Source organism: Lithobates pipiens, unplaced genomic scaffold (assembly GCF_037356315.1).
Source record: "Lithobates pipiens isolate NorthernLeopardFrog02 unplaced genomic scaffold, aLitPip1_a1.2 Scaffold_19, whole genome shotgun sequence".
Lineage (NCBI taxonomy): Eukaryota > Metazoa > Chordata > Amphibia > Anura > Ranidae > Lithobates > Lithobates pipiens.
The window spans coordinates 553485775-553509497 of NW_027507764.1; the positions used below are offsets into that span (position 1 = coordinate 553485775).

A 23723-nucleotide genomic window follows, 5' to 3' on the forward strand; every position below is an offset into this window, starting at 1 on the left:
ATTTCTTGGCCATTTTTCAGAGAATATGAATGACGCAAAAACTTCTTTCACTCATAGTTAGTGTTTGGCTGAAGCCATTTATTATCAATCAACTGTGTTTACTTGTTTTAAATCATAATGACAACGGAAACTACCCAAATGACCCTGATCAAAAGTTTACATACCCCAGTTCTTCTCTTTTTAAATCAAATCATTTTTATTTTATATATTTTTTTGTTTTAATGCATATAATCAAAATATATCAGATTAATAAGATATATTTGTTGTAATATATATAAACAAATAATATATCAAATTGGTCCATAATATATTCTTATTGTGATACATACTGTATAAACAAATAATATATCAAGTTAATCCATGAAGTATCATAAAGTAAGAAAACAAAACAAACAAACCTTGCACTTCCCTGACTTTAATAACATAACCTATGATAAGGGGAATCTGGTAGAAACATTGATGCACTCTGCACAACATCTTAAATTCCGCCAATGTCAATCACCAGTCTATGGCTACTTCCTCCAAGTGGGTTCAGTTTATTTTTTCCTGTCATTCTTCTACTCCTTACCCTTATACCCCAGCTCTCTACTCTCATCTATCTCCTCTACCTTCACTCCTCTCCACTAGATAAATCATCATTTAATACATTACTAGATTCTGTCGTGACCGTATTTTACCAAACCTTTGGGGTGTACCTCTATGCTTAAATGTTACTTTTTCTCTTAAGTATATAGTTACGTTTCTCAACCCATTGTTTATGGGTTGGAGGGGCAGCGGATATCCATTTTTGTAGAATAACTTTTCATGCTAAATATAGTGATCTTATCTGCTGGTAGTGCTCCACATACCGTGTTTTGCCCCTTTTAACATCATTGACAGCTTGAAGTCTTTTGTGGTATTTGTTGACGAGGCTCTTTATCTTCTCAGATGGTAAAGCTGCCCATTCCTCTTGGCAGAAAGCCTCCATTTCCTGTACATTCTTGGGCTGTCTTGCATGAACCGCATGTTTGAGATCTCCCCAGAGTGGCTCAATGATATTTGAGGTCAGGAGACCGAGATGGCCACTCCAGAACCTTCACTTTATTCTGCTGTAGCCAATGACCGGTAGACTTGGCCTTGTGTTTTGGATCATTGTCATGTTGGAATGTCCAAGTACGTCCCATGCAAAGCTTCCTGGCTGTTGAATGCAAATGTTCCTCCAGTATTTATTATATTTTAATGCATGCCTCTTGCCATCAATTTTGACCAAATTTCCTGTGCCTTTTGTAGCTCCCACATCCCCAAAACATCAGCGATCCACCTCCGTGTTTCACAGTAGGAATGGTGGACCTTTCATCGTAAGCCTTGTTTACTCCTCTCCAAATGTAGTGTTTATGGTTGTGGCCAAAAAGCTAAATTTTGGTCTCAACACCCCAAATGACTTTGTGCCAGAAGGTTTGAGGTTTGTCTCTGTGCTGTTTGGCATATTGTAAGTGGGATAGTTTGTGGCATTTGTGTAGTAATGGCTTTCTTGCGACTCGACCATGCAGCCCATCTTTCTTCAAGTGCCTCCTTATAGTGCATCTTGAAACAGCCATTCCACGTTTTCAGAGAGTCCTGTATTTTACCTGAAGTTATTTTTAGTTTTTCTTTGCATCCCCAACAATTTTCCTGACAGTTGTGGCTGAAATTTTAGTTGGTCTACCTGACCGTGTTTTGGTTTCAACAGAACCCCTCCATTTTCCACTTCTTGATTAGTTTGAACACTGCTGATTGGCATTCTCAATTCCTTGGATATCTTTTTATATCCCTTTCCTGTTTTATACAGTTCAACTACCTTTTCCCACAGATCCTTTGGCAATTCCAGAAACTCATTGACCTTTTATATACACACACTAATTACAAGCAAACAGATCACCGGTGAGGATGGTTACCTTTTTAAAGTGGTTGTAAACCCTTACAACACACTTTGACCTACAGGTAAGCCTAGATTAAGGCTTACCTGTAGGTCCAAGAAATATATCTCCTAACCCTACACGGTTTAGGAGATATTTGCCGAAAGACACGCGCAGGCGCACTGAGCATGGCACCTCCCGTGCGCATGCGCGGGAGTGATGTCATCGCGGCTTCGCCGAATGACCACGGCGGAGCAGCGAGACCCACCGAGAAGATGGATGCGCCGTCCTACAGGGGATAGCGGTGACATCGCTGGCTCCTGTGTCAGGTAAGTGTAAATGTGATGCATAGTAGTCCATTATGCTTTACCTTTGCAGGGAATGAAAGAGGAAGTAAACTCTCAAACCCCTTTGTGTCAACTTGTGTGCATGTTATCAGGCCAAAATCACCAGGGTATGTAAACTTTTTTGATCAGGGTTATTTGGGTAGTTTCTGTTGTGATTATGATTTAAAAAGAGTAAACACGGTTGATTCATAATAAATGGCTTCAGCTAAACGCTAACCATGAGTGGAGGAAATGTTTTTGTGTTATCATTCATTTTCTCTGAAAAATGGCCAAGAAATCATATATTCTGCCAGGGTATGTAAACTTATGAGCACCACTGTAACTACTGTTTGTATGGTTATTACAATGCTGATGGTATAAAATGAAAGTGTATATTGTGACCATAGTACTCCTTTAAATAAGCCTGACAGGACTGTAATTTCAATTTTGTGTGGCTTTTACAGAGTAAGGTTGGAAACTTTTTGTTATTATGACACTTGTGTTTTAATAAATTCCCTTTTAAAATTTTTTTTTTTTTTTACCTAGAAAGCTCAGGTTAATACGTGCAGATGAGTTTCTCCGGACGTTTGCCTCTGACCGCTCCCATATGAAAGATGCTGATAATAAGTGGAAGAAGCCTCCACCTCCTTACCCTTGTATCCTTACTGCAGGTTAGTTCTCATCTACAAGTCTGGTATATGGCTGATGGGCATGATCACAGAATCATTTTATCTCCTCACTTCAGGAACTAACTAATCTGTCACCCAGGACTTGACTATTTAACTGCTTCCCACCCACGTCATTTTAAAATGACAGACAGGAACCCTATTCTGGGAGAACACACGCTGTCACCTGCTGTATCCATTGGACATGCCATTGGACATATCAGTGTACCGGCCCACTGCCAGTATCATGTGACCGCTGTGCTCCAATCATGGCATTCGTTGTATACAATTGTGTTGCTAGCTGTGATTGGTCACAGCGATCACATAGTACAGACAGGGCCAATCACAGCCCATTTGTAGCATGTGATTAGCTGTGGCCAATCTACACACTGTCAATCGGTAAAAATATTTGCTTATAGCAGTGAAACTCACTGTTATAAGCAAACCTAGTATGTACCAAAAAAATCCAGATCATAGTAACAATGTTATTATGGTAACATTGTATTGCTCTGGTCATAGTATGTTAAAAAAATGTTTTTAAAAATACTGTCACCAGTCAATGTCCCTGGTCTCTGCCACACCAGTTATATGATGACGCTGTACTGCGCTGGTGAAAGTATGTTAAAAAAAAAAAGAGAGAAAAATAAATGTACAAAAACAATTTATTTTCTTAATTTTCCAAACCTTTGTGACAAAAATTAAAACTTCAGAAAACATGCTATGCCTCTTACTAAATACTTCAGTGTCTGCTTTCCAAAAAGGTGAACCCTGAATAATGCTGCTGATGCGTCCATTGACACAGACAGCAGGACTCGACGCAGCTCCTGTGTCACGTGGTTTGATTGACAGCAGCTGGAGCCAATGGCTCCTGCTGCTATCAATCTATCCAATGAGGACCTGAGACAGTGGTTAGAGCTGCTGTGCTTGTCGCTGGAACGATCGGGTTCAGGTAAGTAAAAGGTGGGGGGGGTTGCTGCACTACAAAAGGTTTTTCACCTTTTAATACATAGAATGTATTAAGGTGAAAGACCTCTAGGGTTTACAATCCCTTTAACTTTTGCATAAAAAAAAAAAGTTTTCTGAAAAAAAATTGAATGAATACCCCATAGCTGTCAGTGCCCTTACAGTTGGGATTTGAAATCTTCTCACTTCTTCCTGTAGGGCTTTCTAGATGGATCAGATTTGGCACATGACTGCTTTGACCAATCAGAACCATTGTGCTCCTTCCTTGAAGCCCTACAGAAAAAAGGGGGAACAGTAGTGGGGCTTTAACATCCCCAGGCAGCTACACCGGTTGCACAGGCACTGACAGCTCATCACCCATGGAGGTAAGTACAGCTGGGACCAGGTGGTCGGAATGTGTATTTGCACGCATCGGCACAAAATACTAACCGAGAATGCAGATTTTCTTTCTCTTTTTTTTTTTTTTTTTTTTTTTTTTTTTTTTTTTACTGAGGAATACTTAGCGCTTGTTTGGGCCTGAGCCAGCCACTCGATTACTTTTACCCCCCCCCCCCCAACCGCTGCCCATCTGGTCAGGGTCGCATTCACTGAGAAGAGTAGCAGGACGTTCCCGCCACTCTTCTGCAACTGAAGGCAACGAGTATTTCATCACTTTTTTGTTTACTGGCCTGTTACCAGCAAGTCAAGCAGCCGAACTGCGCACGCAAACCAAAATGCTTTTGTTTTTAAATGTAGGAGAGAAGTGTCAGAATTGCCCTGGGCTGGAAGTGGTTAAATCTGAACAAATTGCTGCAGCTCTGTATTCATGAACCATTTTAGTCTGGCACTATAGCCAAAAGGCAGCTCAGTACTATAGTTCTGGGAGGGCATCCTTAGACGTCCTCCCAGAACCCTCGCCTCCTGCAACATGCATCGGGCACGGTCTGTGACCGCTGTGTCCTTCAGGCACTGCTGATTGGAGTATAAAGGGCCATTCACAGTTGCCCTTACCATGTGATCAGCGGTGTCCAATCACCGCTGATCACATGTAAACATTCTTGCTGGCCATGGGCAGTCCTTTCCTCACGAGCTGTGTCTGTGTGAGGAAAGGAGTACCGATAACCGACAAGCCTGTCATCACACTGTTTACACTGATCATTGGTGCACTGATCTTGAGTGCAGCCCCGTCAGTGAAGGAGAAAAATTATCTGTTTGCAAAATTTTATAACTGAGACTAAGAAAAATGGTAAAGCTGCAGAGTCCCTGCTAGGAGAGGGAACAGGGATTAAGCTAAGTTGAAGAGTTAATGTAGATAATGACAGAACTCTGGACGGCCGCACTCCAATGCTGAAACAATGCTTTATTTAAATAATATTTAGGACACAGCAAATTACATCACAGCGAAAGATGCTAACAGTGCTAAGGCTAGTGCTTACTCATTGCTGTGATGTCATTTGCTGGGTCCTAAATATTTGAATAAAGCAGTGTTTTAGCATTGGAGTGCGGCCGTCCAGAGTTCTGTCATTATCTACATTATCTGCATGCTGTGGCTCAAACCCGAATCCCTTCACCTGGAGCAATTATCTCTGAGTACCCAGGACCTGCCTTTGAGTGGTGGTGTATATCTCTCTTGTGATTCTCTAAATTGAAGAGTTACCCTTGAAGGGGGAGCTGAAAGAACCACTTTCAGTGCCATTGCTGTGAACTTTAAGGATTCATTTCTCCACAGTGCATGCAACTACAGAGGTCAGTAATTAGCATTTTGTAAAACTAATTTGTAGTTTCTAAGGATATGCAAATAAATAAATGTTTGGTGTGGCTGCAGTTTCACTAAAACCAAAACTGCCTAATCCCTCACTCTAACGCTGTCCCAACAGAACATGAACTAAGACCTAACATCTGTATATTCAGTTTGTCCTGTGATATGAGCATCTTGTGCAAAGTCCTCTCAGCTCTGTGATTTAAAGGGTTAGCTCTCCTTTACCAAAAAACTGCCTATGCAGGTGAAGGGTACCTGTAGATAAAATAAAACTGTGCAGCTTTGACTACATTTGGATAGTGCCACCTTTTTGATAAAGGTGTAGGCCATTTACAAACCTCCTGAAGCCTGACCAAAAGACTTCCAGAGATGGCCTCGCCCAGTTATGCCCTTTTGTGGGGATGTTGCTAAGACACCCCCAGCTGTTACTTCTCACCTTCCCATCACAGGAGAGAGCTCTCAAACCCCTGCACATGTGTGGTCCACTATCTCCAGGGTTGCAGCCTCACTAAGCTCTGAGCTACTGTGAAAGGGGCAAGAGAGTACATGCAAAGGGGTTTGAATCAGCTGGGAGTGTCTTGGCAAAGTCCTAGCCGTAAGGTAGGATGGGATGATGGCAACTCTGAGGATTTTTCAGCCAGGCTTTAGGAGGTATGTAAATGGATTACGCTAATAGCAAGGGCATTATTTCACTCGGAAGCTGCAGTTTTGTTTTTATCTACAGTTGCCCCTTATCCACCTAGGCAATTTTTTGGTAAAGGTCAACTCGCCCTTTAAGATGACTGCACCACCTATGAGTGCAAAGAAGGTGTGCAGTATGGCATTTCAGACGAGTCCCTTTTTTTTTTGTTTTTGTTTTTTTGAGTAGAAATTGGCTCCTTTTGTTGAACTGAATAGAAGTCCTTGCCAAAAATCCACAGCAAGTGCGAAAGGAACGTCAAACCTTGTTATGATTTTACATGCAGCTTTCCAGAATCTCTCTGGCTCATGCTGATCATTGGATGAAGCTTTGACAGATGTGCTAGTTTTTATATAAACCCGCTCTGAAATGTTTACATGATACACCACTGTTGTGGATTAATTAAAGCGTCTCCTATAAGAAAATAATTCTAATAAAGCTAATAAGCACAATTCATAACTCTCTTGTATAATGCCGGGAAAGCACGCTTGTTGATCTCCAAGTAACAGAGACGGACACTGGTATCATGTTGAGCTTGGAAAAATCCTGCCATAGAATACTGCTTTTATTTATAATGTAAACATGAATAACGAAGGTGGCGGCTTCAGAATCAGACATTTGTTTTCTTTCAAAAGGAAAAAACTTATATATATTTTTTTTATTTTTTCCAGTAATGACCTGTGCAGAGGCGTACGGCAAGTGTCTTGTGAGACACAAAGGGGGTTGATTTACTAAAGCAAAATTAACTTTGCACTGGAAGTGCGGTCGCGGTAGAATAGTAGAGGCAGGAATTGGAGATTCACGATGAGGCTAGGTGCAGCTGACAGCCTCATCCACTATGACAGGGCACTTTGTGTGTGGATAGCATGCGAATAGCTGTGACTGCCAGCGATCTGTCATAGTGGGGCTGGCGGCCGCACCAAGCCAGTGAGAGCCACAGCAAGACTCTGATTCTTGTGTCTACTGTTTGCACTGGCCCTAAAACCCTTTTCACACTGGGGCGGGAGCGATGTTGGCAGTAAAATGGCACTATTTTTAGCGGCGGTATTCGGTCGGTTTTGTCCCCCGCTAGTGGCCGGAAAAGGGTTAAAGCTGCCAGCAAAGCGCCGCTGCATTGGCACTTTGCCTGCAGTATAGCCGCGCTGCCCCAATGATTTCAATGGGCAGGAGTGGTATACACACTACTCCTTCACCGCTCCAAAGAAAACCTTTTCCATCCTGTTCATTCTAATTTTTCTTGTCACTCCGATCAGGAACAAACATTGATTTAACCTCCTCTAGCTATTTGAAAATCAAGCAAATGTTTCTGAAACGAAGATGTTAGAAACAATGGCACCTGTTGTAGAATTCCATATTAACCTATGTATTTTATATTATTCATATTAATTTCTATATGTTAGTATAGATATCGTCATTTCATAATATTATTGTTCGTGTAGTAGTGGAATTATTATTATTATTTTTATTATTAATAATACCGTATATACTCGAGTATAAGCCGAGATTTTCAGCCTCTTTTTTGAGGCTGAAAGTGCCCCCCTCGGCTTATACTCGAGTCATCGCTGTCTGTCTGCCCGATCAGCGTGTCGAGCAGACAGACAGCGGCCATTCTAGGATTCAAAGGCCGCGCCTCCGTCTCCGCCTTCGCCTGTGATAGGCGGAACACTGAATTTCCCAGCAGTCTGTGTTCCGCCTATCACGGACGTCCTCTCATCCTCGTCCGTAGTATGAGGATGAGCGGACGTCCATGATAGGCGGACCACTGACTGCTGGGAAATTGAGTGTTCCGCCTATCACGGACATCCGATAGGCGGAACACTCAATTTCCCAGCAGTCAGTGGGAAATTGAGTGTTCCGCCTATCACCGACGGAGGCGCGGCTTTTGAATCCTAGAATGGCCACCGACGAAGAGCTGCGGGACGGGACGGGACGCAGGCCGGGACGGGACGCAGGCCGGGACGGGACGCAGGCCGGGACGGGACGCAGGCCGGGACGGACACAGGCAGGCTGGACACAGGTAGGCTGCACGGACACACACACACACACACACACACACACACACACACACACACACACACACGGATGCATGCACACACAGGGATGGATGGACACACACGGATGCATGGACACACACACACACACACACGGATGCATGCACACACACAGGGATGGGTGGACACACACACACACACGGATGCATGGACACACACACACACACACACACGGATGCATGGACACACACACACACGGATGCATGGACACACACAGGGATGGACGACACACAGGGATGGACAGGCATGTCTCACCCTCGGCTTATACACGAGTCAATAATTTTTTCCAGTTTTTTGGGGGTAAATTGGGGACCTCGGCTTATATTCGGGTCGGCCTATACTCGAGTATATACGGTAATAATAATATGAGCTCAATATTAAGAAAAGCTATTCGTTTTTATAGTAGTTCATACAATTAATATTTATAATCTAGAATAGTTAATTGTACATTTTTGAGTCCACTACTTAGAAATGAAACACTGACGGCAGTTGAACTACAGCAAGATAAGATAGAATTCCTTGAAGGTAGTTAAACAACCAAAAAATATAAAGCTGCGCTAAAACTTATACATTACAATAATAACATTGTGACATGTTAAATTCTAGTATTAAATACTAGACAGTGTGTACTATCAAAAATTGTGTAGAAAATCCTCAAACTTAAAACACATAAAAAGTCCAAAAGGAGGGAAGCCCAAAGATATGATTTTAGTCCATTGAAGTGACTCTTCACAAACACCCTTCAGATGTATAGCAGGTGCGCCCAAAGAGAAAGTTCTATCCACCACCTATTTCAATGAGGCTTACCAGCTGCCAAGATCTCTTTTTAGGGAGATCATACAAGCATGAAGAAAAACGATCGTTCCTGGTCTCTCCAATGGGTTCTGCTGGCGTCTCCACCTCTTTTATCTCTTTCTTACAGCGTCTCACATTCCACCGTAATTATTAACCAACCATTGTCAAGAATAAGTAATAAAACTTCTTATAGTGTTGGTTTAAAAGTAATTATGTGGACTATGGGAAAGCTATGTACATTTAATTAAGTTCAACAGGGTAAAAAAGGTCTGCTTGTTCCCTCATTAAAACTGTTAAAATATGGTGTATTTGAATAAGTGAAAACATTTTTGTGTGTGTGGTATATATTATTAGACCATATTGAATAAAGCAGTTAGGTGTGTGTGTATAATATACACACTAGTAGATATACTAGTCTCTAGTAGAGCCTCTAGTAGAGTTAAAGCAGAGTTCCACACAATTTTAGAAATTCATCTTTAATAGGATTCTCGCATTTATATACATTGTATAGCCTTTATTTCTGTGGCGTTTTCTGTCTCAGCCACCTGTGGGTGTCGCTGTCATATCCAGAGGCGCACTGTCTCCTGGGAGCTATAAATCCTTATTCCCAGTAGTCAGTGTGGCCAGCCGCCGCTAATTCTCGCGCTCTTCCGAAACCGGAAGTGACGCGATCATGTGTTTATCTTCGTTGCCATCACAACGGGGTGGGCACTTCCGATGACGACGCCCATTGGGATGGCAAGGTCGGAAGTTTACACGCACAGTACATAATACGCATGCATTACATAATAGCTCAGCATCACCGTATCCTGGAACATGCCCACAGGCAAACTGCCAGGAGCACATTATATAACTGCTTTTTTTTTTTTTTTTTTTTTTTACGGAACCGGACATCGGGGGATATTAAGGAAGAAAGGTGAGTGGTACATGTACATTTATATGAATTTACCAATTGTTTACAAAACAAAATTTGCATTAACGTTGGAATTCTGCTTTAACAATATTAATAAGAATAATAGCAGAATACATATTGGCCTAAGTTTTATGAATGAATACATTTTAGATTTTTTTTTTTTTTTTTTCTTACCACCAAAAGAAAACTCTATTTGTGGGGAAAAAAGGACATGCCTTTTATTTGAGTACAGTGTCGCAGGAATGCGCAATTGTCAGTTAAAGCAATGCAATGCCATATCAAAAAAATGGCCTGGTCATGAAGGGGGGGGGGAGAAATCTTATGCAGCTGAAGTGGTTAAATAAAGCTTAACCCCTAAAAAAAAATACCCCTTGCGGTGGGGCTGTGCCTACACTGCAAGGATGAATTGCTTGTTTACGTCTAGGGGAAACGATAAAAGGAAATGCACTCACCTGATCCTCCACTCCTCCCCGCAGCTTGTTCACCCCTGCACTCTAGCCATCTAGGGTCCTGACATCAAGATCAGAGGTCGGAGGAGTGGAGGATCGGGTAAGAAAAACTATTACTTCTCTCCCCTGGACAACATCCTTACAATCAGGACACTGAGATGATCTATTTGATATATTTTTTATTTTTTTTTCCCCCAGATTTGGCCCTATGCTTATGAATGTTTGCATTGGCAGTCTTTACCAATACATAGCAATGTTTTATCAGCCAGAGCACTAAGCTTGATTTGTTGGTTTCAGAATCCTCAATGAACCTGGATGACTTCATCAGTATGGATCCAGCCGTGGGCTATGGCAAAGTGTATACACTGGAGGAGTTTACAGAGTGCTTCAGCACCCCGGTATGAGGTGTTCGGTCCGCTCATTCAGGAGGACAATGCAGGGAGACCAGCTATTCATTGCAAGTTTCCACTCTGCATAATTCATTCTGTCCATTGTCAGTGTTCCGCTTCTCAGCTTTATCCAGCTCTCCGGTGCACAGGAGCCTCGTACAACCTGCTGGAAGACTGACACTGCGACTATTTAAAGGAACCAGTTTTATTTTTTCAATCACCAGCAGGACTTTGTCAATTTTAAGAGGGGGGAAAAAAACATTATTGTCAATATTAAGGATCTACATATTATTATTATTAATAAATATACCGTGCTTTAAAGTGGTTGTAAAGGGTAATTTTTTTTTTAATTAAAAAAAATATACTTTCCTGCTTTGTGCAATGGTATTACACAGAACAGCCCCAAAGCTCATCTCCTGGGCTCCACAATTGGCACTCTTGGCTCCTCCTCTTCTCTGGAGGCCACTTTGCTATATGGGTACACCTGCGGACTCGCTCCCGAGCTGGGATCTGTGCAACACTTGACATGTAGGGTGGTTTGGCCCCATCCCCTGCTCTGCTCACAGGATTTGATTGAGAGCAGCATTGGCTCCTGCTGTTGTCTTTGAGCCTATAAGGAGAGAGAGAGAGAGACCAGTGCCGCTGCAGGTCAGTGATGGGGTGATAAAACAAGTGGGATGTTTTCTCTACCTTAAAGGGGAGTTCCACCCAAAAATAGAACTTCCTCTTTAAAGCGGTGTTCCAGCCGCAATTTAAAAAAAAAAGTCAGCAGCTACAAACACTTACCTGTCCAGCAAGCCCGCGATGTCGGCCCCCCGAGGCCGATCCATCCATTGGATCGGGTGTCGGCACCACCATCTTAATGAAGGGAAACGGGCAGTGGAGCCTTGCAGCTTCACCGCCCGTTTCCTACTGCACATGTGCAAGTTGCGTGGCACTTTGTGAATGGACCTGTTGATTTCTGGGACACACACATACCCCAGAAGACAATGGGGCAGCTTACGAAGAGGAGGAAGTGAAGAAACAGCACCGCAGAATAGTAAGAGGCAGATTAGGAAGACTGCCTAGCAACAGGAGTTTCTGCCAAGTAAAACTTTATATATATATATATATATATATATATATATATATATATATATATATATATATATATATATATTTTTTTTTTTTTTTTTTGAGAATATGAATGTCTTTTTTTTATTCTAGGGTGGACCTCCGCTTTAAGTACTTGTGACCCCCTGACCTGCCACATTTGGCATGTCATTTTTTGGGGGGTGGCGGGTAAATAGTTTTTACTGGTACCCAGCTCCCACTGCCTTTCCTGGTTCTCGAGGGGAAGTTCACCTCTCTCCCTCCATGCAATCTTCTTGGACACACCACAGGTCCCAGAAGATTGTCCGGTCATTCACAACGTGCAGTGGGCACCCAGCTGTTCAGCCAGAGCTGGGAGCCTCCACTTACAATGCCAGTGCCGCAGAGAGGGTAGGGACAGGTGAGTGTCTGTTTATGACTTTTAAATAATTGGAACTCTGCTCTAATTCAGAGAATGCATTAAAGTGGTGATAGACCTCCGATATGAAATCTGAACGAAGCACATATATTTTTATAGTGTTTACTTGCCTCTCTCCTAAGCACTAAATGTAATTTCTCTGATATCTTGACATGTTTTCCTGACACCAAGAGCTAAAAAGGTGATGGGGGAGGGAGCTCCAGCACACAGCCTGCGACTGACAGCCTCAGCTCTTTTTGCAGTAAATGGCAGGCTTTCTCATGAAACCAGTCCAAGCGACTCATGAGCTGCTGGAACGCTTTCTCCCGGCGCGCGTCGGTGTTTCTTGGGCTTACAGTTTCCACCGGTTTGCCTAAGAAAATATCCAACAGTGCGGCCGGCTGCTCCCATAGCCAATCACTTAAAACTCTTTGATCAACTCTATGGCCCTTGAAGGACTGGAGCGATGTCATGACGTCCTGGCTGGTAGTAAAAACTGCCATGACCAGAAATATAAAATGATCCCCCGTATTGGTAGTCATGTCAGTGAAAGTATTATTCCCCCTCCCTGTATTGGTGGTCAATGCAGTGAAAGTGTTAGCCCCCCCCCCCACTTACCCTTTTATACAATGGGTATCAAACTCTATTTCTCTTACCGTTCTGTACCGACTGACACAGCTCCTTTCTTAGAGCATTGGGTTGTTACGCCACCTTCAGGAGAGGACTAGGCAGAACATGTTAATATAATATAACAAAACTAGAATTTTCTAGTTCCACCCAAGGGGCGGTCCCTTGGGTAACAACCCCCCAGTCTGCTACTGCAGCCTCAGGTTTTTTTTTTTCTGCCTAGTGAAGAAGGACCTAGGAACCCTGCGGGTCCATCGGTCCGTGGATTTTTCTGCAGAGGTTTTGCTTTTTGAGCAAGATTCAAGATCCTGTGATCTGCTTTTAACAGCCGGCTGGGTGACAGGCTGGATACCCTTATCCTTGTAGTCTCCCCAGCCATGCCAGCGAGCACGTGCAGAGCTCTGCGCTGGGTCGGCCACAACATGCCCCCAACTCCAGGGGCGGCCGCTGGGCGTAATGCCCCGGGGCACACACATGACCAGGCTACTGATGTCTGCGTCAGTGTGCTGGGCCAGCAGCTACCCTGTACTGATCGGAGAATGGGACTGTGATGAAATGTCTCCCAGCTCTTCAGGACTGGTAAGTACAGCTTTCCTTGCCTCGGTGGGGCTGAGCAGCTGGGCATTCCCTGGGAGGTTGATTTGGGGGTCCCTCGCCTCCCTCTTTTCTCTCCCTGTCCCTATCTTCCCTCCCCCCACTTCCCTCTGGGGGATGCTGCATGGGCTACTGAGCGGTGTGTGCCATAGACAGGGGCTCCCCGAGGGGGGGGCTCTCACCTGGGGGGGGGGGGGGTCTGCTCTGGGTAGCTGTGCCCTGGATGTCTGTAGGTCTCTCCCCTGAGGTTTCTGGAGGCTGTCTGCTGATCGCTGTAGCACTGTTTACTGCCATTTCTCTGCCTATTTTTTCACTGTTGTTCATTGCATACAGTGTTCGGCCATTTTTGGTGTGACCTGTAAGCAGCATGCTCTGTCACCATTTTGCTGTAGTCCGGCGGCCATTTTTCCTGTGATTATGTCCTTTATACTGGATGCTCGGTGGCCATTTTGTTGAAGCCTGAACACGTTTTTCCGCTATAGAGAGGAGTTCAGCACAGCGTGGTTTTGTCTCTTATGCATTTGGGAGCTGACACAGGCACACCTATCTGGACAGCGCAGAACTCTGTCAGGGTGGTGAGTCCTGCGAGGGGTTCCTCAGCCTGCAGCAGTTAGGAGGGTGGGACCATCGCTGTCCTAAGTCCCCAATAGATGGCAGACAGGGTAGGGTCAGCATAGCTTCAGAAACTGGTGTTTCTTCCCCCGAAATCCAGGCAATTGCAACTGGTTTGCCTGCAGACAGTGCAGTGCCTCTGGACACTTTGTCGGCGGTCCTTAATTCATTTGTTGCCAAGATGGTGGCGGTGCATGGGCGCAAAGGTGGTAAAAAAAACGTCCCTCGCCCCCCCCCCTCCTCAGGGGAGAGCTCTGACGCAGACTCGGGCCCTGCTGAGGCTGGTGACCCCTGCTGTCATTTCAGATGACGCTGACCAGGACCAATCGGACAGTGAGGATGATTCCGGGTTCGTGCGAGACAAAGCGCTTGTTGGAGCACTGATCACAGCTGTGCATGATACTCTGAAGATTCAGGAGCCAGCAGATCCCTCTGCTGATGTAGTGGTCCCTTTTGGGTCCCGTAAGCCAGCCTGTACCCCTAAGGTGTTCCCGTATCTGACTTATTTAGATAAGTTCATATACAAGGAGTGGGGTCAACTGCAACAGACCTTTTCGTTCCCCAAATACATGGCTGTGAGTTACCCCTTTGAGGAGAGCTTTCTCAAAAAATGGTCGGCTCCTCCAGTCGTGGACCCCCCAGTATCCAGGTTAAACAAAGTAACCACAATCCCGGTAGAGGGGACTCCTGCATTCAAGGATCCCACGGACAGGAAGGCCGAGGCAGTGGCTCGTTCCTTGTTTACCGGTGCCGGATTTGGCTAAAATGCTGGTCGGCTGACCAGGCCCTGACGGATTTACCCTTCCTTAGCGAGCGGCTCTTTGGAGCCTCATTTGATGACATTATTAAAAATGCCACAGGTAGTAAGAGTACACTACTCCCACAGGCCAGGAAGGCTAAGGAGCCACGTCGTAGGCAAGGGCCCTCATTTTCCACTCATGAACGGCTTTTTCGTCTGCCCGCGGCTAAACGTGCCCAGCCTGACCAGACTACCTCTGAAGAACAAAAAACGTCTCTGGAATCGCAAGCTTGCAAGCAAAAGTGCTACAGCATAAAGGTTTGCCCCCGCTCTACAATTCGGGTGGGGGGTCGCCTTCGGGAGTTTGCAGCCCGGTGGGCTTCTTGGCTGTCCGACCAATGGGTCTGCGGTCTGATTTCCTCCGGCTTCAAGATAGAGTTCTCTCTTGGTCGCAAAACAGATTCTTCCCCTCCAGCATACCCGTACTCCTGGCACGCCGGGAGGGCCTAATGCGGCCAGTAAGGGACCTGCTGAGTCGTGGGGTGATAGTACCTGTTCCGGAACATTTCCAGGGGTTCTACTCCAATCTGTTTGTAACCCCCAAAAAGGAAGGGGTACGTCCAATCTTGGACCTAAAAGCCCTCAATTACTTTGTAAAAGTACAGAGGTTCAGAATGGAATCGGTTCGCTCAGTAGTCGCTGCACTCCATCAAGGGGACTCCCTGGCATCTTTGGACATCCAGGATGCATACCTGCACATACCCATATGCCTTTGGCATCAGAAATTTCTGTGATTTGCAGTTGGGGAAGCCCACTACCAGTTTGTGGCTCTCCCCTTTTTATTTGGCATCCGCACCCTGAGTCTTTACCAAGGTATTGGCTCCTGTTTTGGTGTTGCTGCGTCAACGCATGATTGTGATCGTAGGTTACCTAGATGATCTCCTCCTGAGAGCATCTTCCACCTCAGAATTAGAGGAGGATGTGGTGATCTCCATGCAGACCCTGTAGGAATTTGGGTGGCTGTTGAACCTAAAAAAGTCGGTGATCGTACCGACTCAGCGTTTGGAATACCTAGGCTTACTGCTGGATTCCATGCAAGCGAGAGTGTTTCTCCCTGCAGACTCTGAGTCGTGGTAAAACTGCTGATGAACCGCGGATGGTCGTCGCTACGCTTCTGCATGCGAGTCCTGGGTCTCATGGTGGCCTCCTTCGAGGCAGTACCGTATGCCCAGTTTCACACCAGAGTCTTGCAGAAGGAGATCTTGACAAAATGAGACAAATCTCCGTTATCCCTGGATCGGCAGATTCAGGTTAGCCAGGGACTCCCTGCTCTGGTGGCTGAGGTCCCTGCCACTTCAGTCCAGAAAGTCGGTCCTACCTCTACATTGGACAGTGATCACAACGGATGCCAGCCCAACCGGCTGGGGTGGAGTAATGGGAGTTCAGTCGACCCAGAGCCTCTGGTCGGAGGAGGAATCCAAGTTGCCGATCAATGTGCTAGAGCTGTGAGTGATCAGACTGTCTCTCCACATGGTTAATAAGACTTCGAGGGCGTCCGATTAGGATCCAGTCAGACAACGCTACAGCGGTGGCATATGTCAATCAAGGAGGAACAAGAAGCTCGGCCGCCGCATGGGAGGTCGCTCACATCCTTTAGTGGGCAGAGCGACATGTACCGGCCCTATCTGCCATTTACATCCCGGGAGTGGAGAACTGGCAGGCGGACTATCTAAGTCGCCAGATGCTTGACCCAGGAGAATGGGCGTTGCATCCGGAGGTGTTCAGGCTACTGTGCTTGCGATGGGGCACACCCGATGTGGATCTTCTGGCCTCCTGTCTCAATCGGAAGGTGTCAAGATTTGTGTCAAGGACAAGAGATACTTGGGCAGACGCATTGGTGGCTCCGTGGGATCAGTACCAGCTGATCTATGCCTTTCCTCCGCTAAAACTGTTACCACATCTACTCCGCAGTGTGGAGGCTGAGGCAATTCCAGCTATACTGATTGGCCCCAGCATTCATGGTACGCAGACCTAGTGCACCTGGTGGCGGATGCCCCGTGGCGACTGCCGTTATGAGAGGACCTGCTATCTCAAGGTCCGATTCTCCATCCTGTTTTACTATTGCTGGTTTTAACGGCATGGCTATTGAGAGCCAGGAGTTGAGAAGTGGGGGTCTTTCAGACTCTGTGATCCCAACTATGCTGAGAGCACGGAAATCTTCCACGTACGATGATATATCTTCCGAGAAGGCCTACATCTCCATGTGTGAGGAGAAAGGATGGCGTCCGCTCCTTTACTATATTCAGGATCCTGCTGTTTCTACAGCACAGAGTAGACCAGAAATTAGCTTTAAGCACCATTTTTAAAGGACAAATTTCAGCTTTGGCTGTGTTTTTTCAGCGACCCCCATTACATCGGCCAGGAAGGTTTCGGAACTGGCAGCCTTGTCTTGCAAGTCGCCCTATCTAGTTCTCTATAAGGATAAAGTGGTGTTGTGTCCGCAACCTTCTTTTCTGCCGAAGGTGGTTTCGGCGTTCCACATTAATGAAGACATTGTGTTACCATCTGTGCCCTAAGCCGACACATCCTCAGGAGGTGGCCCTCCATTCCCTGGAAGTGATCCGGGCTTTGAGGATGTATTTATCTGCTACGGCTCCCTTTCAGAAGCCAGACTCCTTGTTTGTTTCAGTGGCTGGTCCAAAAAAAGGCATGGCGGTCTCGTCTGCCACCATTTCCAGGTGGGTCAGACAGATTGTAGTACAGGCCTACGCCTCGAAGGGGCAGGTGCCCCCCTTTCTGGTCACGGCCCATTCCATCAGGGCAATTGGAATGTCTTGGGCCTTCCGACATCAAGTGTCTGTCGTTCAAGTGTGTAAAGCGACGACTTGGTTGTCTGTTCACACTTTTACAAAATTCTACAAGGTAGATGTCGGTGCATCGGCTGAGGCCTGTTTTGCAGGCGGCCGTTTAATTGCAATTGCACTTACATTTTTTTTTTCCCCATGGTTTTTGGTAAAAACACAGTACCTTTTTTTTTTTTTTTTTTTTTTTTTTTTTTTTTTTTTTTTTCCCCCCACACACACTGTTATTTGTGTGAGTAAAGTTTTTATACTGGTTCCCACATGTCATTGTGGGTGACGTTTTTATGCTCTTTTTTCCCACCCCTCGTTTTGGCACTGCTTGGGGACGTCCCGATGCTCTAAGAAAGGAGCTGTGTCAGTCGGTGAACGTAAGAGAAAATAGGATTTTTGTACTCACCGTAAAATCCTTTTCTCTGTAGTTCACTGACTGACACAGCACCCTCCCCTCCTATTTTTACGTTATACTGCTTGTTGACAAACTGAGGCTGCAGTAGCAGGCTGGGGGGTTGTTACCTATGGGACCGCCCCTTGGGTGGAACAAGAGTTATAACATATTAACATGTTCTGCCTAGTCCTCTCCTGAAGGTGGCGTAACAACCTGATGGTCTAAGAAAGGAGCTGTCAGTCGATGAACTACAGAGAAAAGGATTTTATGGTGAGTACAAAACAATCCTATTTTAATCAACTTTGTTTTTCCTCAAAGAGCTGGTTGTATCTGTAAGACTAATACCGCGTACACGCGACCGGTTTTTCCAACTGATTAGGTCCGATGGTCTTCCCAATGGACTTTTGGCAGAGTTCCGACGGACTTTCCGAACGAACGGACTTTCCACACATGAACGAACTAAGTCTGTTCGAAAGTCCGTTCATTTTGTACGTGATGACGTAAGATGGGACTAAAAAAGGAAATTCAATAGCCAGTAGCTTCCGTTGCGTTGTATTTGGTCCGTCGGACCACTACACAATCGCATGGTTTTGCTGATAGGAATTGAATGCTTCGGACAGATTTGAAACCTTTTTTTATTTCTAGGTCCGTCCGATTTATTTATTTTTTCATTTAAAAAAAAAAAAAAAAAACGGATTAGTCCACACACACGATCAGATTGTCCGACGGACTGATCCTTTCGGACCTAGTCTGACGGAAAGTCCGGTGGTGTGTATGTCGCATAAGTGTCCAGAGCCCCCCACCATTCCTTACATCAGATGTCAAGAGCCCAACAGGGTGGATATAAATCAATGATTTTTTTGATTTTTTTTTAATTAATATTCAGATTTTTTTTTTTTTTTTTTTTAATCTATTTGATTAAAAAAAAAAAATTATATTTTATTTTAATAAAATGCTTTTGGAGTAAAAAATCAATCCTAAAGATAGTTTTCTATTTTAGGATACATTAATAATTTAGTTCAGAATGAGATGGAGCACAGTTATGTAGCATGTAGCTGTATATTCTGCAATATTTACATTTTTGGTAAACTCAAACAAACAAACAAACTGAAGAATTCTAAAAAAAAAAAAAAACGATTGCAGCCTTACTGTGCCCATCAAATGGTGCCACTGTCACCCCCCTGCTGTCGGCCTGGCACTTACCCTGTCAAGGTGGGGCAGTGGGTGATGGTGATTTCCTCGATAGCTTCTCCCGTCCTATCTTCTTGTCCTCTTCTGTAGTTGAGCGCCTGATTGGCTGAAATTGCAGGTGCTGTGATTGGATGGCTATCGGGTGACTGGTAAGTGGAGACCGGACCAGACTGGACCGGATCAGACTGGACTGGACCGGACTGGACCGGACTGGACCGGACTGGACCGGACCAGACCGGACCAGACCGGATCGGACCGGACCGGACTGGACCGGACCAGACCGGACCAGACCGGACCAGACCGGACCAGACCGGACCAGACCGGATCGGACCGGATCGGACCGGACCGGACTGGACCGGACTGGACCGGACTGGACTGGACCGGACTGGATCAGACCAGACTGGACCAGACTGGATCAGACTGGATCAGACCAGACTGGATCAGACTGGATCAGACCAGACTGGACCAGACTGGATCAGACTGGATCAGACCAGACTGGACCAGACTGGATCAGACTGGATCAGACCAGACTGGACCAGACTGGATCAGACTGGATCAGACCAGACTGGACCAGACCAGACCGGATCAGACTGGATCGGACCAGACCAGACTGGATCAGACTGGATCAGACTGGATCAGACTGGATCAGACTGGATCAGACTGGATCAGACTGGATCAGACTGGATCAGACTGGATCAGACTGGATCAGACTGGATCAGACTGGATCAGACTGGATCAGACTGGATCAGACTGGATCAGACTGGACTGGATCAGACTGGACCGGATCAGACTGGACCGGATCAGACTGGACCGGATCAGACTGGACCGGATCAGACTGGACCGGATCAGACTGGACCGGATCAGACTGGACCGGACTGGACCGGACCAGACTGGACCAGACCAGACTGGACCGGACCGGACTGGACCGGACCGGACTGGACCAGACCGGACTGGACCGGACCGGACCGGACCAGACTGGATCAGACTGGATCAGACCAGACTGGACCAGACCAGACTGGACCAGACCGGATCAGACCAGACTGGACCGGACTGGACTGGACCAGACCGGATCAGACCAGACTGGACCGGACTGGACTGGACCAGACCGGATCAGACCAGACTGGACCGGACTGGACTGGACCGGACCGGACTGGACTGGACCGGACCGGATCAGACTGGATCAGACCAGACTGGATCAGACTGGATCAGACCGGACCAGACCAGACTGGACCGGACTGGACCGGACTGGACCGGACCGGACTGGACCGGACCGGACCGGACTGGACCGGACCGGACTGGACCGGACCGGACTGGACCAGACTGGATCAGACTGGATCGGACCGGACCAGACCAGACTGGACCGGACCGGACCGGATCAGACCGGATCAGACTGGATCGGACCAGACTGGACCGGACCGGACTGGACCGGACTGGACCGGACCGGACTGGACCGGACCGGACTGGACCGGACCGGACTGGACCGGACCGGACTGGACCAGACTGGATCAGACTGGATCGGACCGGACCAGACCAGACTGGACCGGACCGGACCGGATCAGACCGGATCAGACTGGACCGGACCAGACTGGACCGGACCGGACTGGACCGGACTGGACCGGACCGGACTGGACCGGACCGGACTGGACCGGACCGGACTGGACCGGACCGGACTGGACCAGACTGGATCAGACTGGATCGGACCGGACCAGACCAGACTGGACCGGACCGGACCGGATCAGACCGGATCAGACTGGACCAGACCGGACCAGACTGGACCAGACTGGACCGGACTGGACCGGACCGGACTGGACCGGACCGGACTGGACCGGACCGGACTGGACCGGACCGGACCGGACCGGACCGGATCAGACCGGATCAGACCGGACCAGACCGGATCAGACTGGACCAGACTGGACCAGACCGGATCAGACTGGACCAGACTGGACCAGACCGGACCGGACCGGACTGGACCGGACCGGACTGGACCGGACTGGACCGGACCGGACTGGACCGGACTGGACCGGACCGGACTGGACCGGACTGGATCAGACCAGACTGGATCAGACTGGATCGGACCGGACCAGACCAGACTGGACCGGACCAGACCAGACTGGACCGGACCGGACCGGATCAGACCGGATCAGACTGGACCGGACCGGACTGGACCGGACCGGACTGGACCGGACCGGACCGGACCGGATCAGACCGGACCAGACTGGACCGGACCAGACTGGACCGGACCAGACTGGACCGGACCAGACTGGACCGGACCGGACCAGACCAGACTGGACCAGACTGGACCAGACTGGACTGGACCTGACTGGACCGGACCTGACTGGACCGGACCTGACTGGACCGGACCTGACTGGACCGGACCAGACTGGACCGGACCAGACTGGACCGGACCGGATCAGACTGGATCAGACCAGACTGGACCAGACCACACTGGCCCGGACTGGACCGGACTGGATCGGACCAGACTGGACCGGACTGGATCGGATCGGACTGGACCGGACTGGATCGGATCGGACTGGACCAGATCGGACCGGACCAGATCGGACCGGACCAGACTGGACCGGACCAGACTGGACCGGACCGGACCAGACTGGACCGGACCGGACCAGACCAGACCAGACTGGACCAGACTGGACCGGACCGGACCAGACCAGACCAGACCAGACTGGACCAGACTGCACTGCTTCCTTTCTGAAGCCTCATACACACGATCGGATTGTTGGCCAACAAAACCGTGGACTTTTGTCGGAAGGGCGTTGGCCCAAACATTATCCTTGCATACAGACGGCAAGGAATTGTTGGGCAACAAATACAAATGTATTGACATACTGCGTTGTTTTTCAGATCCTTAGCGCCACCCTTTGGGCTCCTTCTGCTAATTTCGTGTTAGTAGAAGTTTGGTGAGCTTTGATTTGCGTTTTTCATTCCGTCCTTTTCGGTTTGTCTCTGAACAGCCGTTCGTTAACCAGACATGTTGCGGAATCGGAGAAGATAACGTGTATTATTGGCCAATGACAGCTGATCACATGATGTAAACAAAAGCTCGGTAATAGTTTTTATTTTTTTATTTTTTTTTTTTTTTTTTTTTTCAGGGGAATTTTTCGGCATCTCATCTGTGCCAATCAGTACCTCCTGCCAGTGTCACCTATCAATGCCCACAAGTGTCACCTATCCATGCTCACCAGTGGTGTCAATCAGTGCCACTTATTAGTGTAAGAAATCAGTGTCCATCACTGCCGCCTCATCAGTGTACATCAATGAAAGAGAAAAATTAACCTGTTTGCAAAATTTTATGACAAAATATGTCAATTTATTTTTAATTTTGGTATTTTTCAATTTTTTTTTTAACAAAAAATAAAAACCGCAGATGTGATCAAATACCACCAAAAGTAAGCTCTATTTGTGGGGTAAAAAAATGATAAAAATGTAATTTGGGTACATTGTTGTATGACAGCGCAATCGTCATTCAAGGTGTATCAGCGCTGAAAATTGGTCTGGACAGGAGGGGGGTTTAAGTGCCCAGCAAGCGGTTAAACAAAAAAGGAGAATTGTGTGCTGCATTTTGAGATTTCATAATTTGCCACGTCACGAATATTCTCCATTACGAGCGCTAGTTTACAAGACTGACCGCTTCTGGCTCCTCCTTGCTTCCGAGCATGCATGTTTGTACTTTGGATTTTTGTCCGACAGACTTGTGTACACACGCTCGGAAAAATCCAACAACAGACATTTTGTCCATGGAAAATTTTAAAGCCTGCCATCCAACATTTGTCCGCGGAAAATCCGACAAAACAATCTGATTTTCCGCCAACAGCTTGTCATCACGCAATTCCTGTCGGAAAATCTGATTGTGTGCACGAGGCTTCAGTGATGCTTTTTAATAGGTTGCAGAGTTTCTAAAAATTCCAACAGAAGGAGATATTTGGAAATAAAGAAGATAATGGAAAAAAGTGTGGATTTAATCTGCTGCGACCCGGTCACGTCTCTTCTCAAAGTCGCACAATGACCACTGCACGAAGCCTGCTGAGAAAATATGCAGACATGAAAATATTCAACTTTTAAAGAGTTTGTAAAGTGATTAAAAGTTTCTCCCCCGCTGATCCTGATCCATGTATTATACCCAAGACAGTTTGATTGTGAAATATGACAACTTGTCTTGTAATTCACTAATAAAACAGGCTGATCTTCTGATGGCCAGCTCTGCATATTCCCTGCCATGTAAACACAATCTTGGATGCCTCATCCTCGTATATCACCAAGGAACAGTCAACAAGAGTGAAGCTGTGACCGTGAGAACCTTCCCACCCTGTAATGATTGCTAATCTGCTGGGGACTCTGGGAGATGAATGCGGCAATGTCCCTCTCAAG

At 46.7% G+C, this 23723-nt stretch overlaps 1 protein-coding gene across 2 annotated transcripts in view; it reads left to right on the plus strand.

Moving 5' to 3' along the window:
• Nucleotides 1–11163, plus strand: part of NTAQ1 (N-terminal glutamine amidase 1) — a 34659-nt gene extending 23496 nt beyond the window's left edge. Inside the window, exons 5-7 of one of the 2 annotated variants that reach the window (XM_077493292.1) lie at nucleotides 2747–2871; nucleotides 10481–10553; nucleotides 10751–11163. In XM_077493292.1, the coding sequence (XP_077349418.1) occupies nucleotides 2747–2871; nucleotides 10481–10518 (163 nt within the window). In that variant the 3' untranslated portion in view covers nucleotides 10519–10553; nucleotides 10751–11163. The remainder of the gene's footprint in view (nucleotides 1–2746; nucleotides 2872–10480; nucleotides 10554–10750) is intronic. The other variant, XM_077493291.1, reaches the window with a different exon arrangement.
• Nucleotides 11164–23723: the final 12560 nt, after the last annotated feature.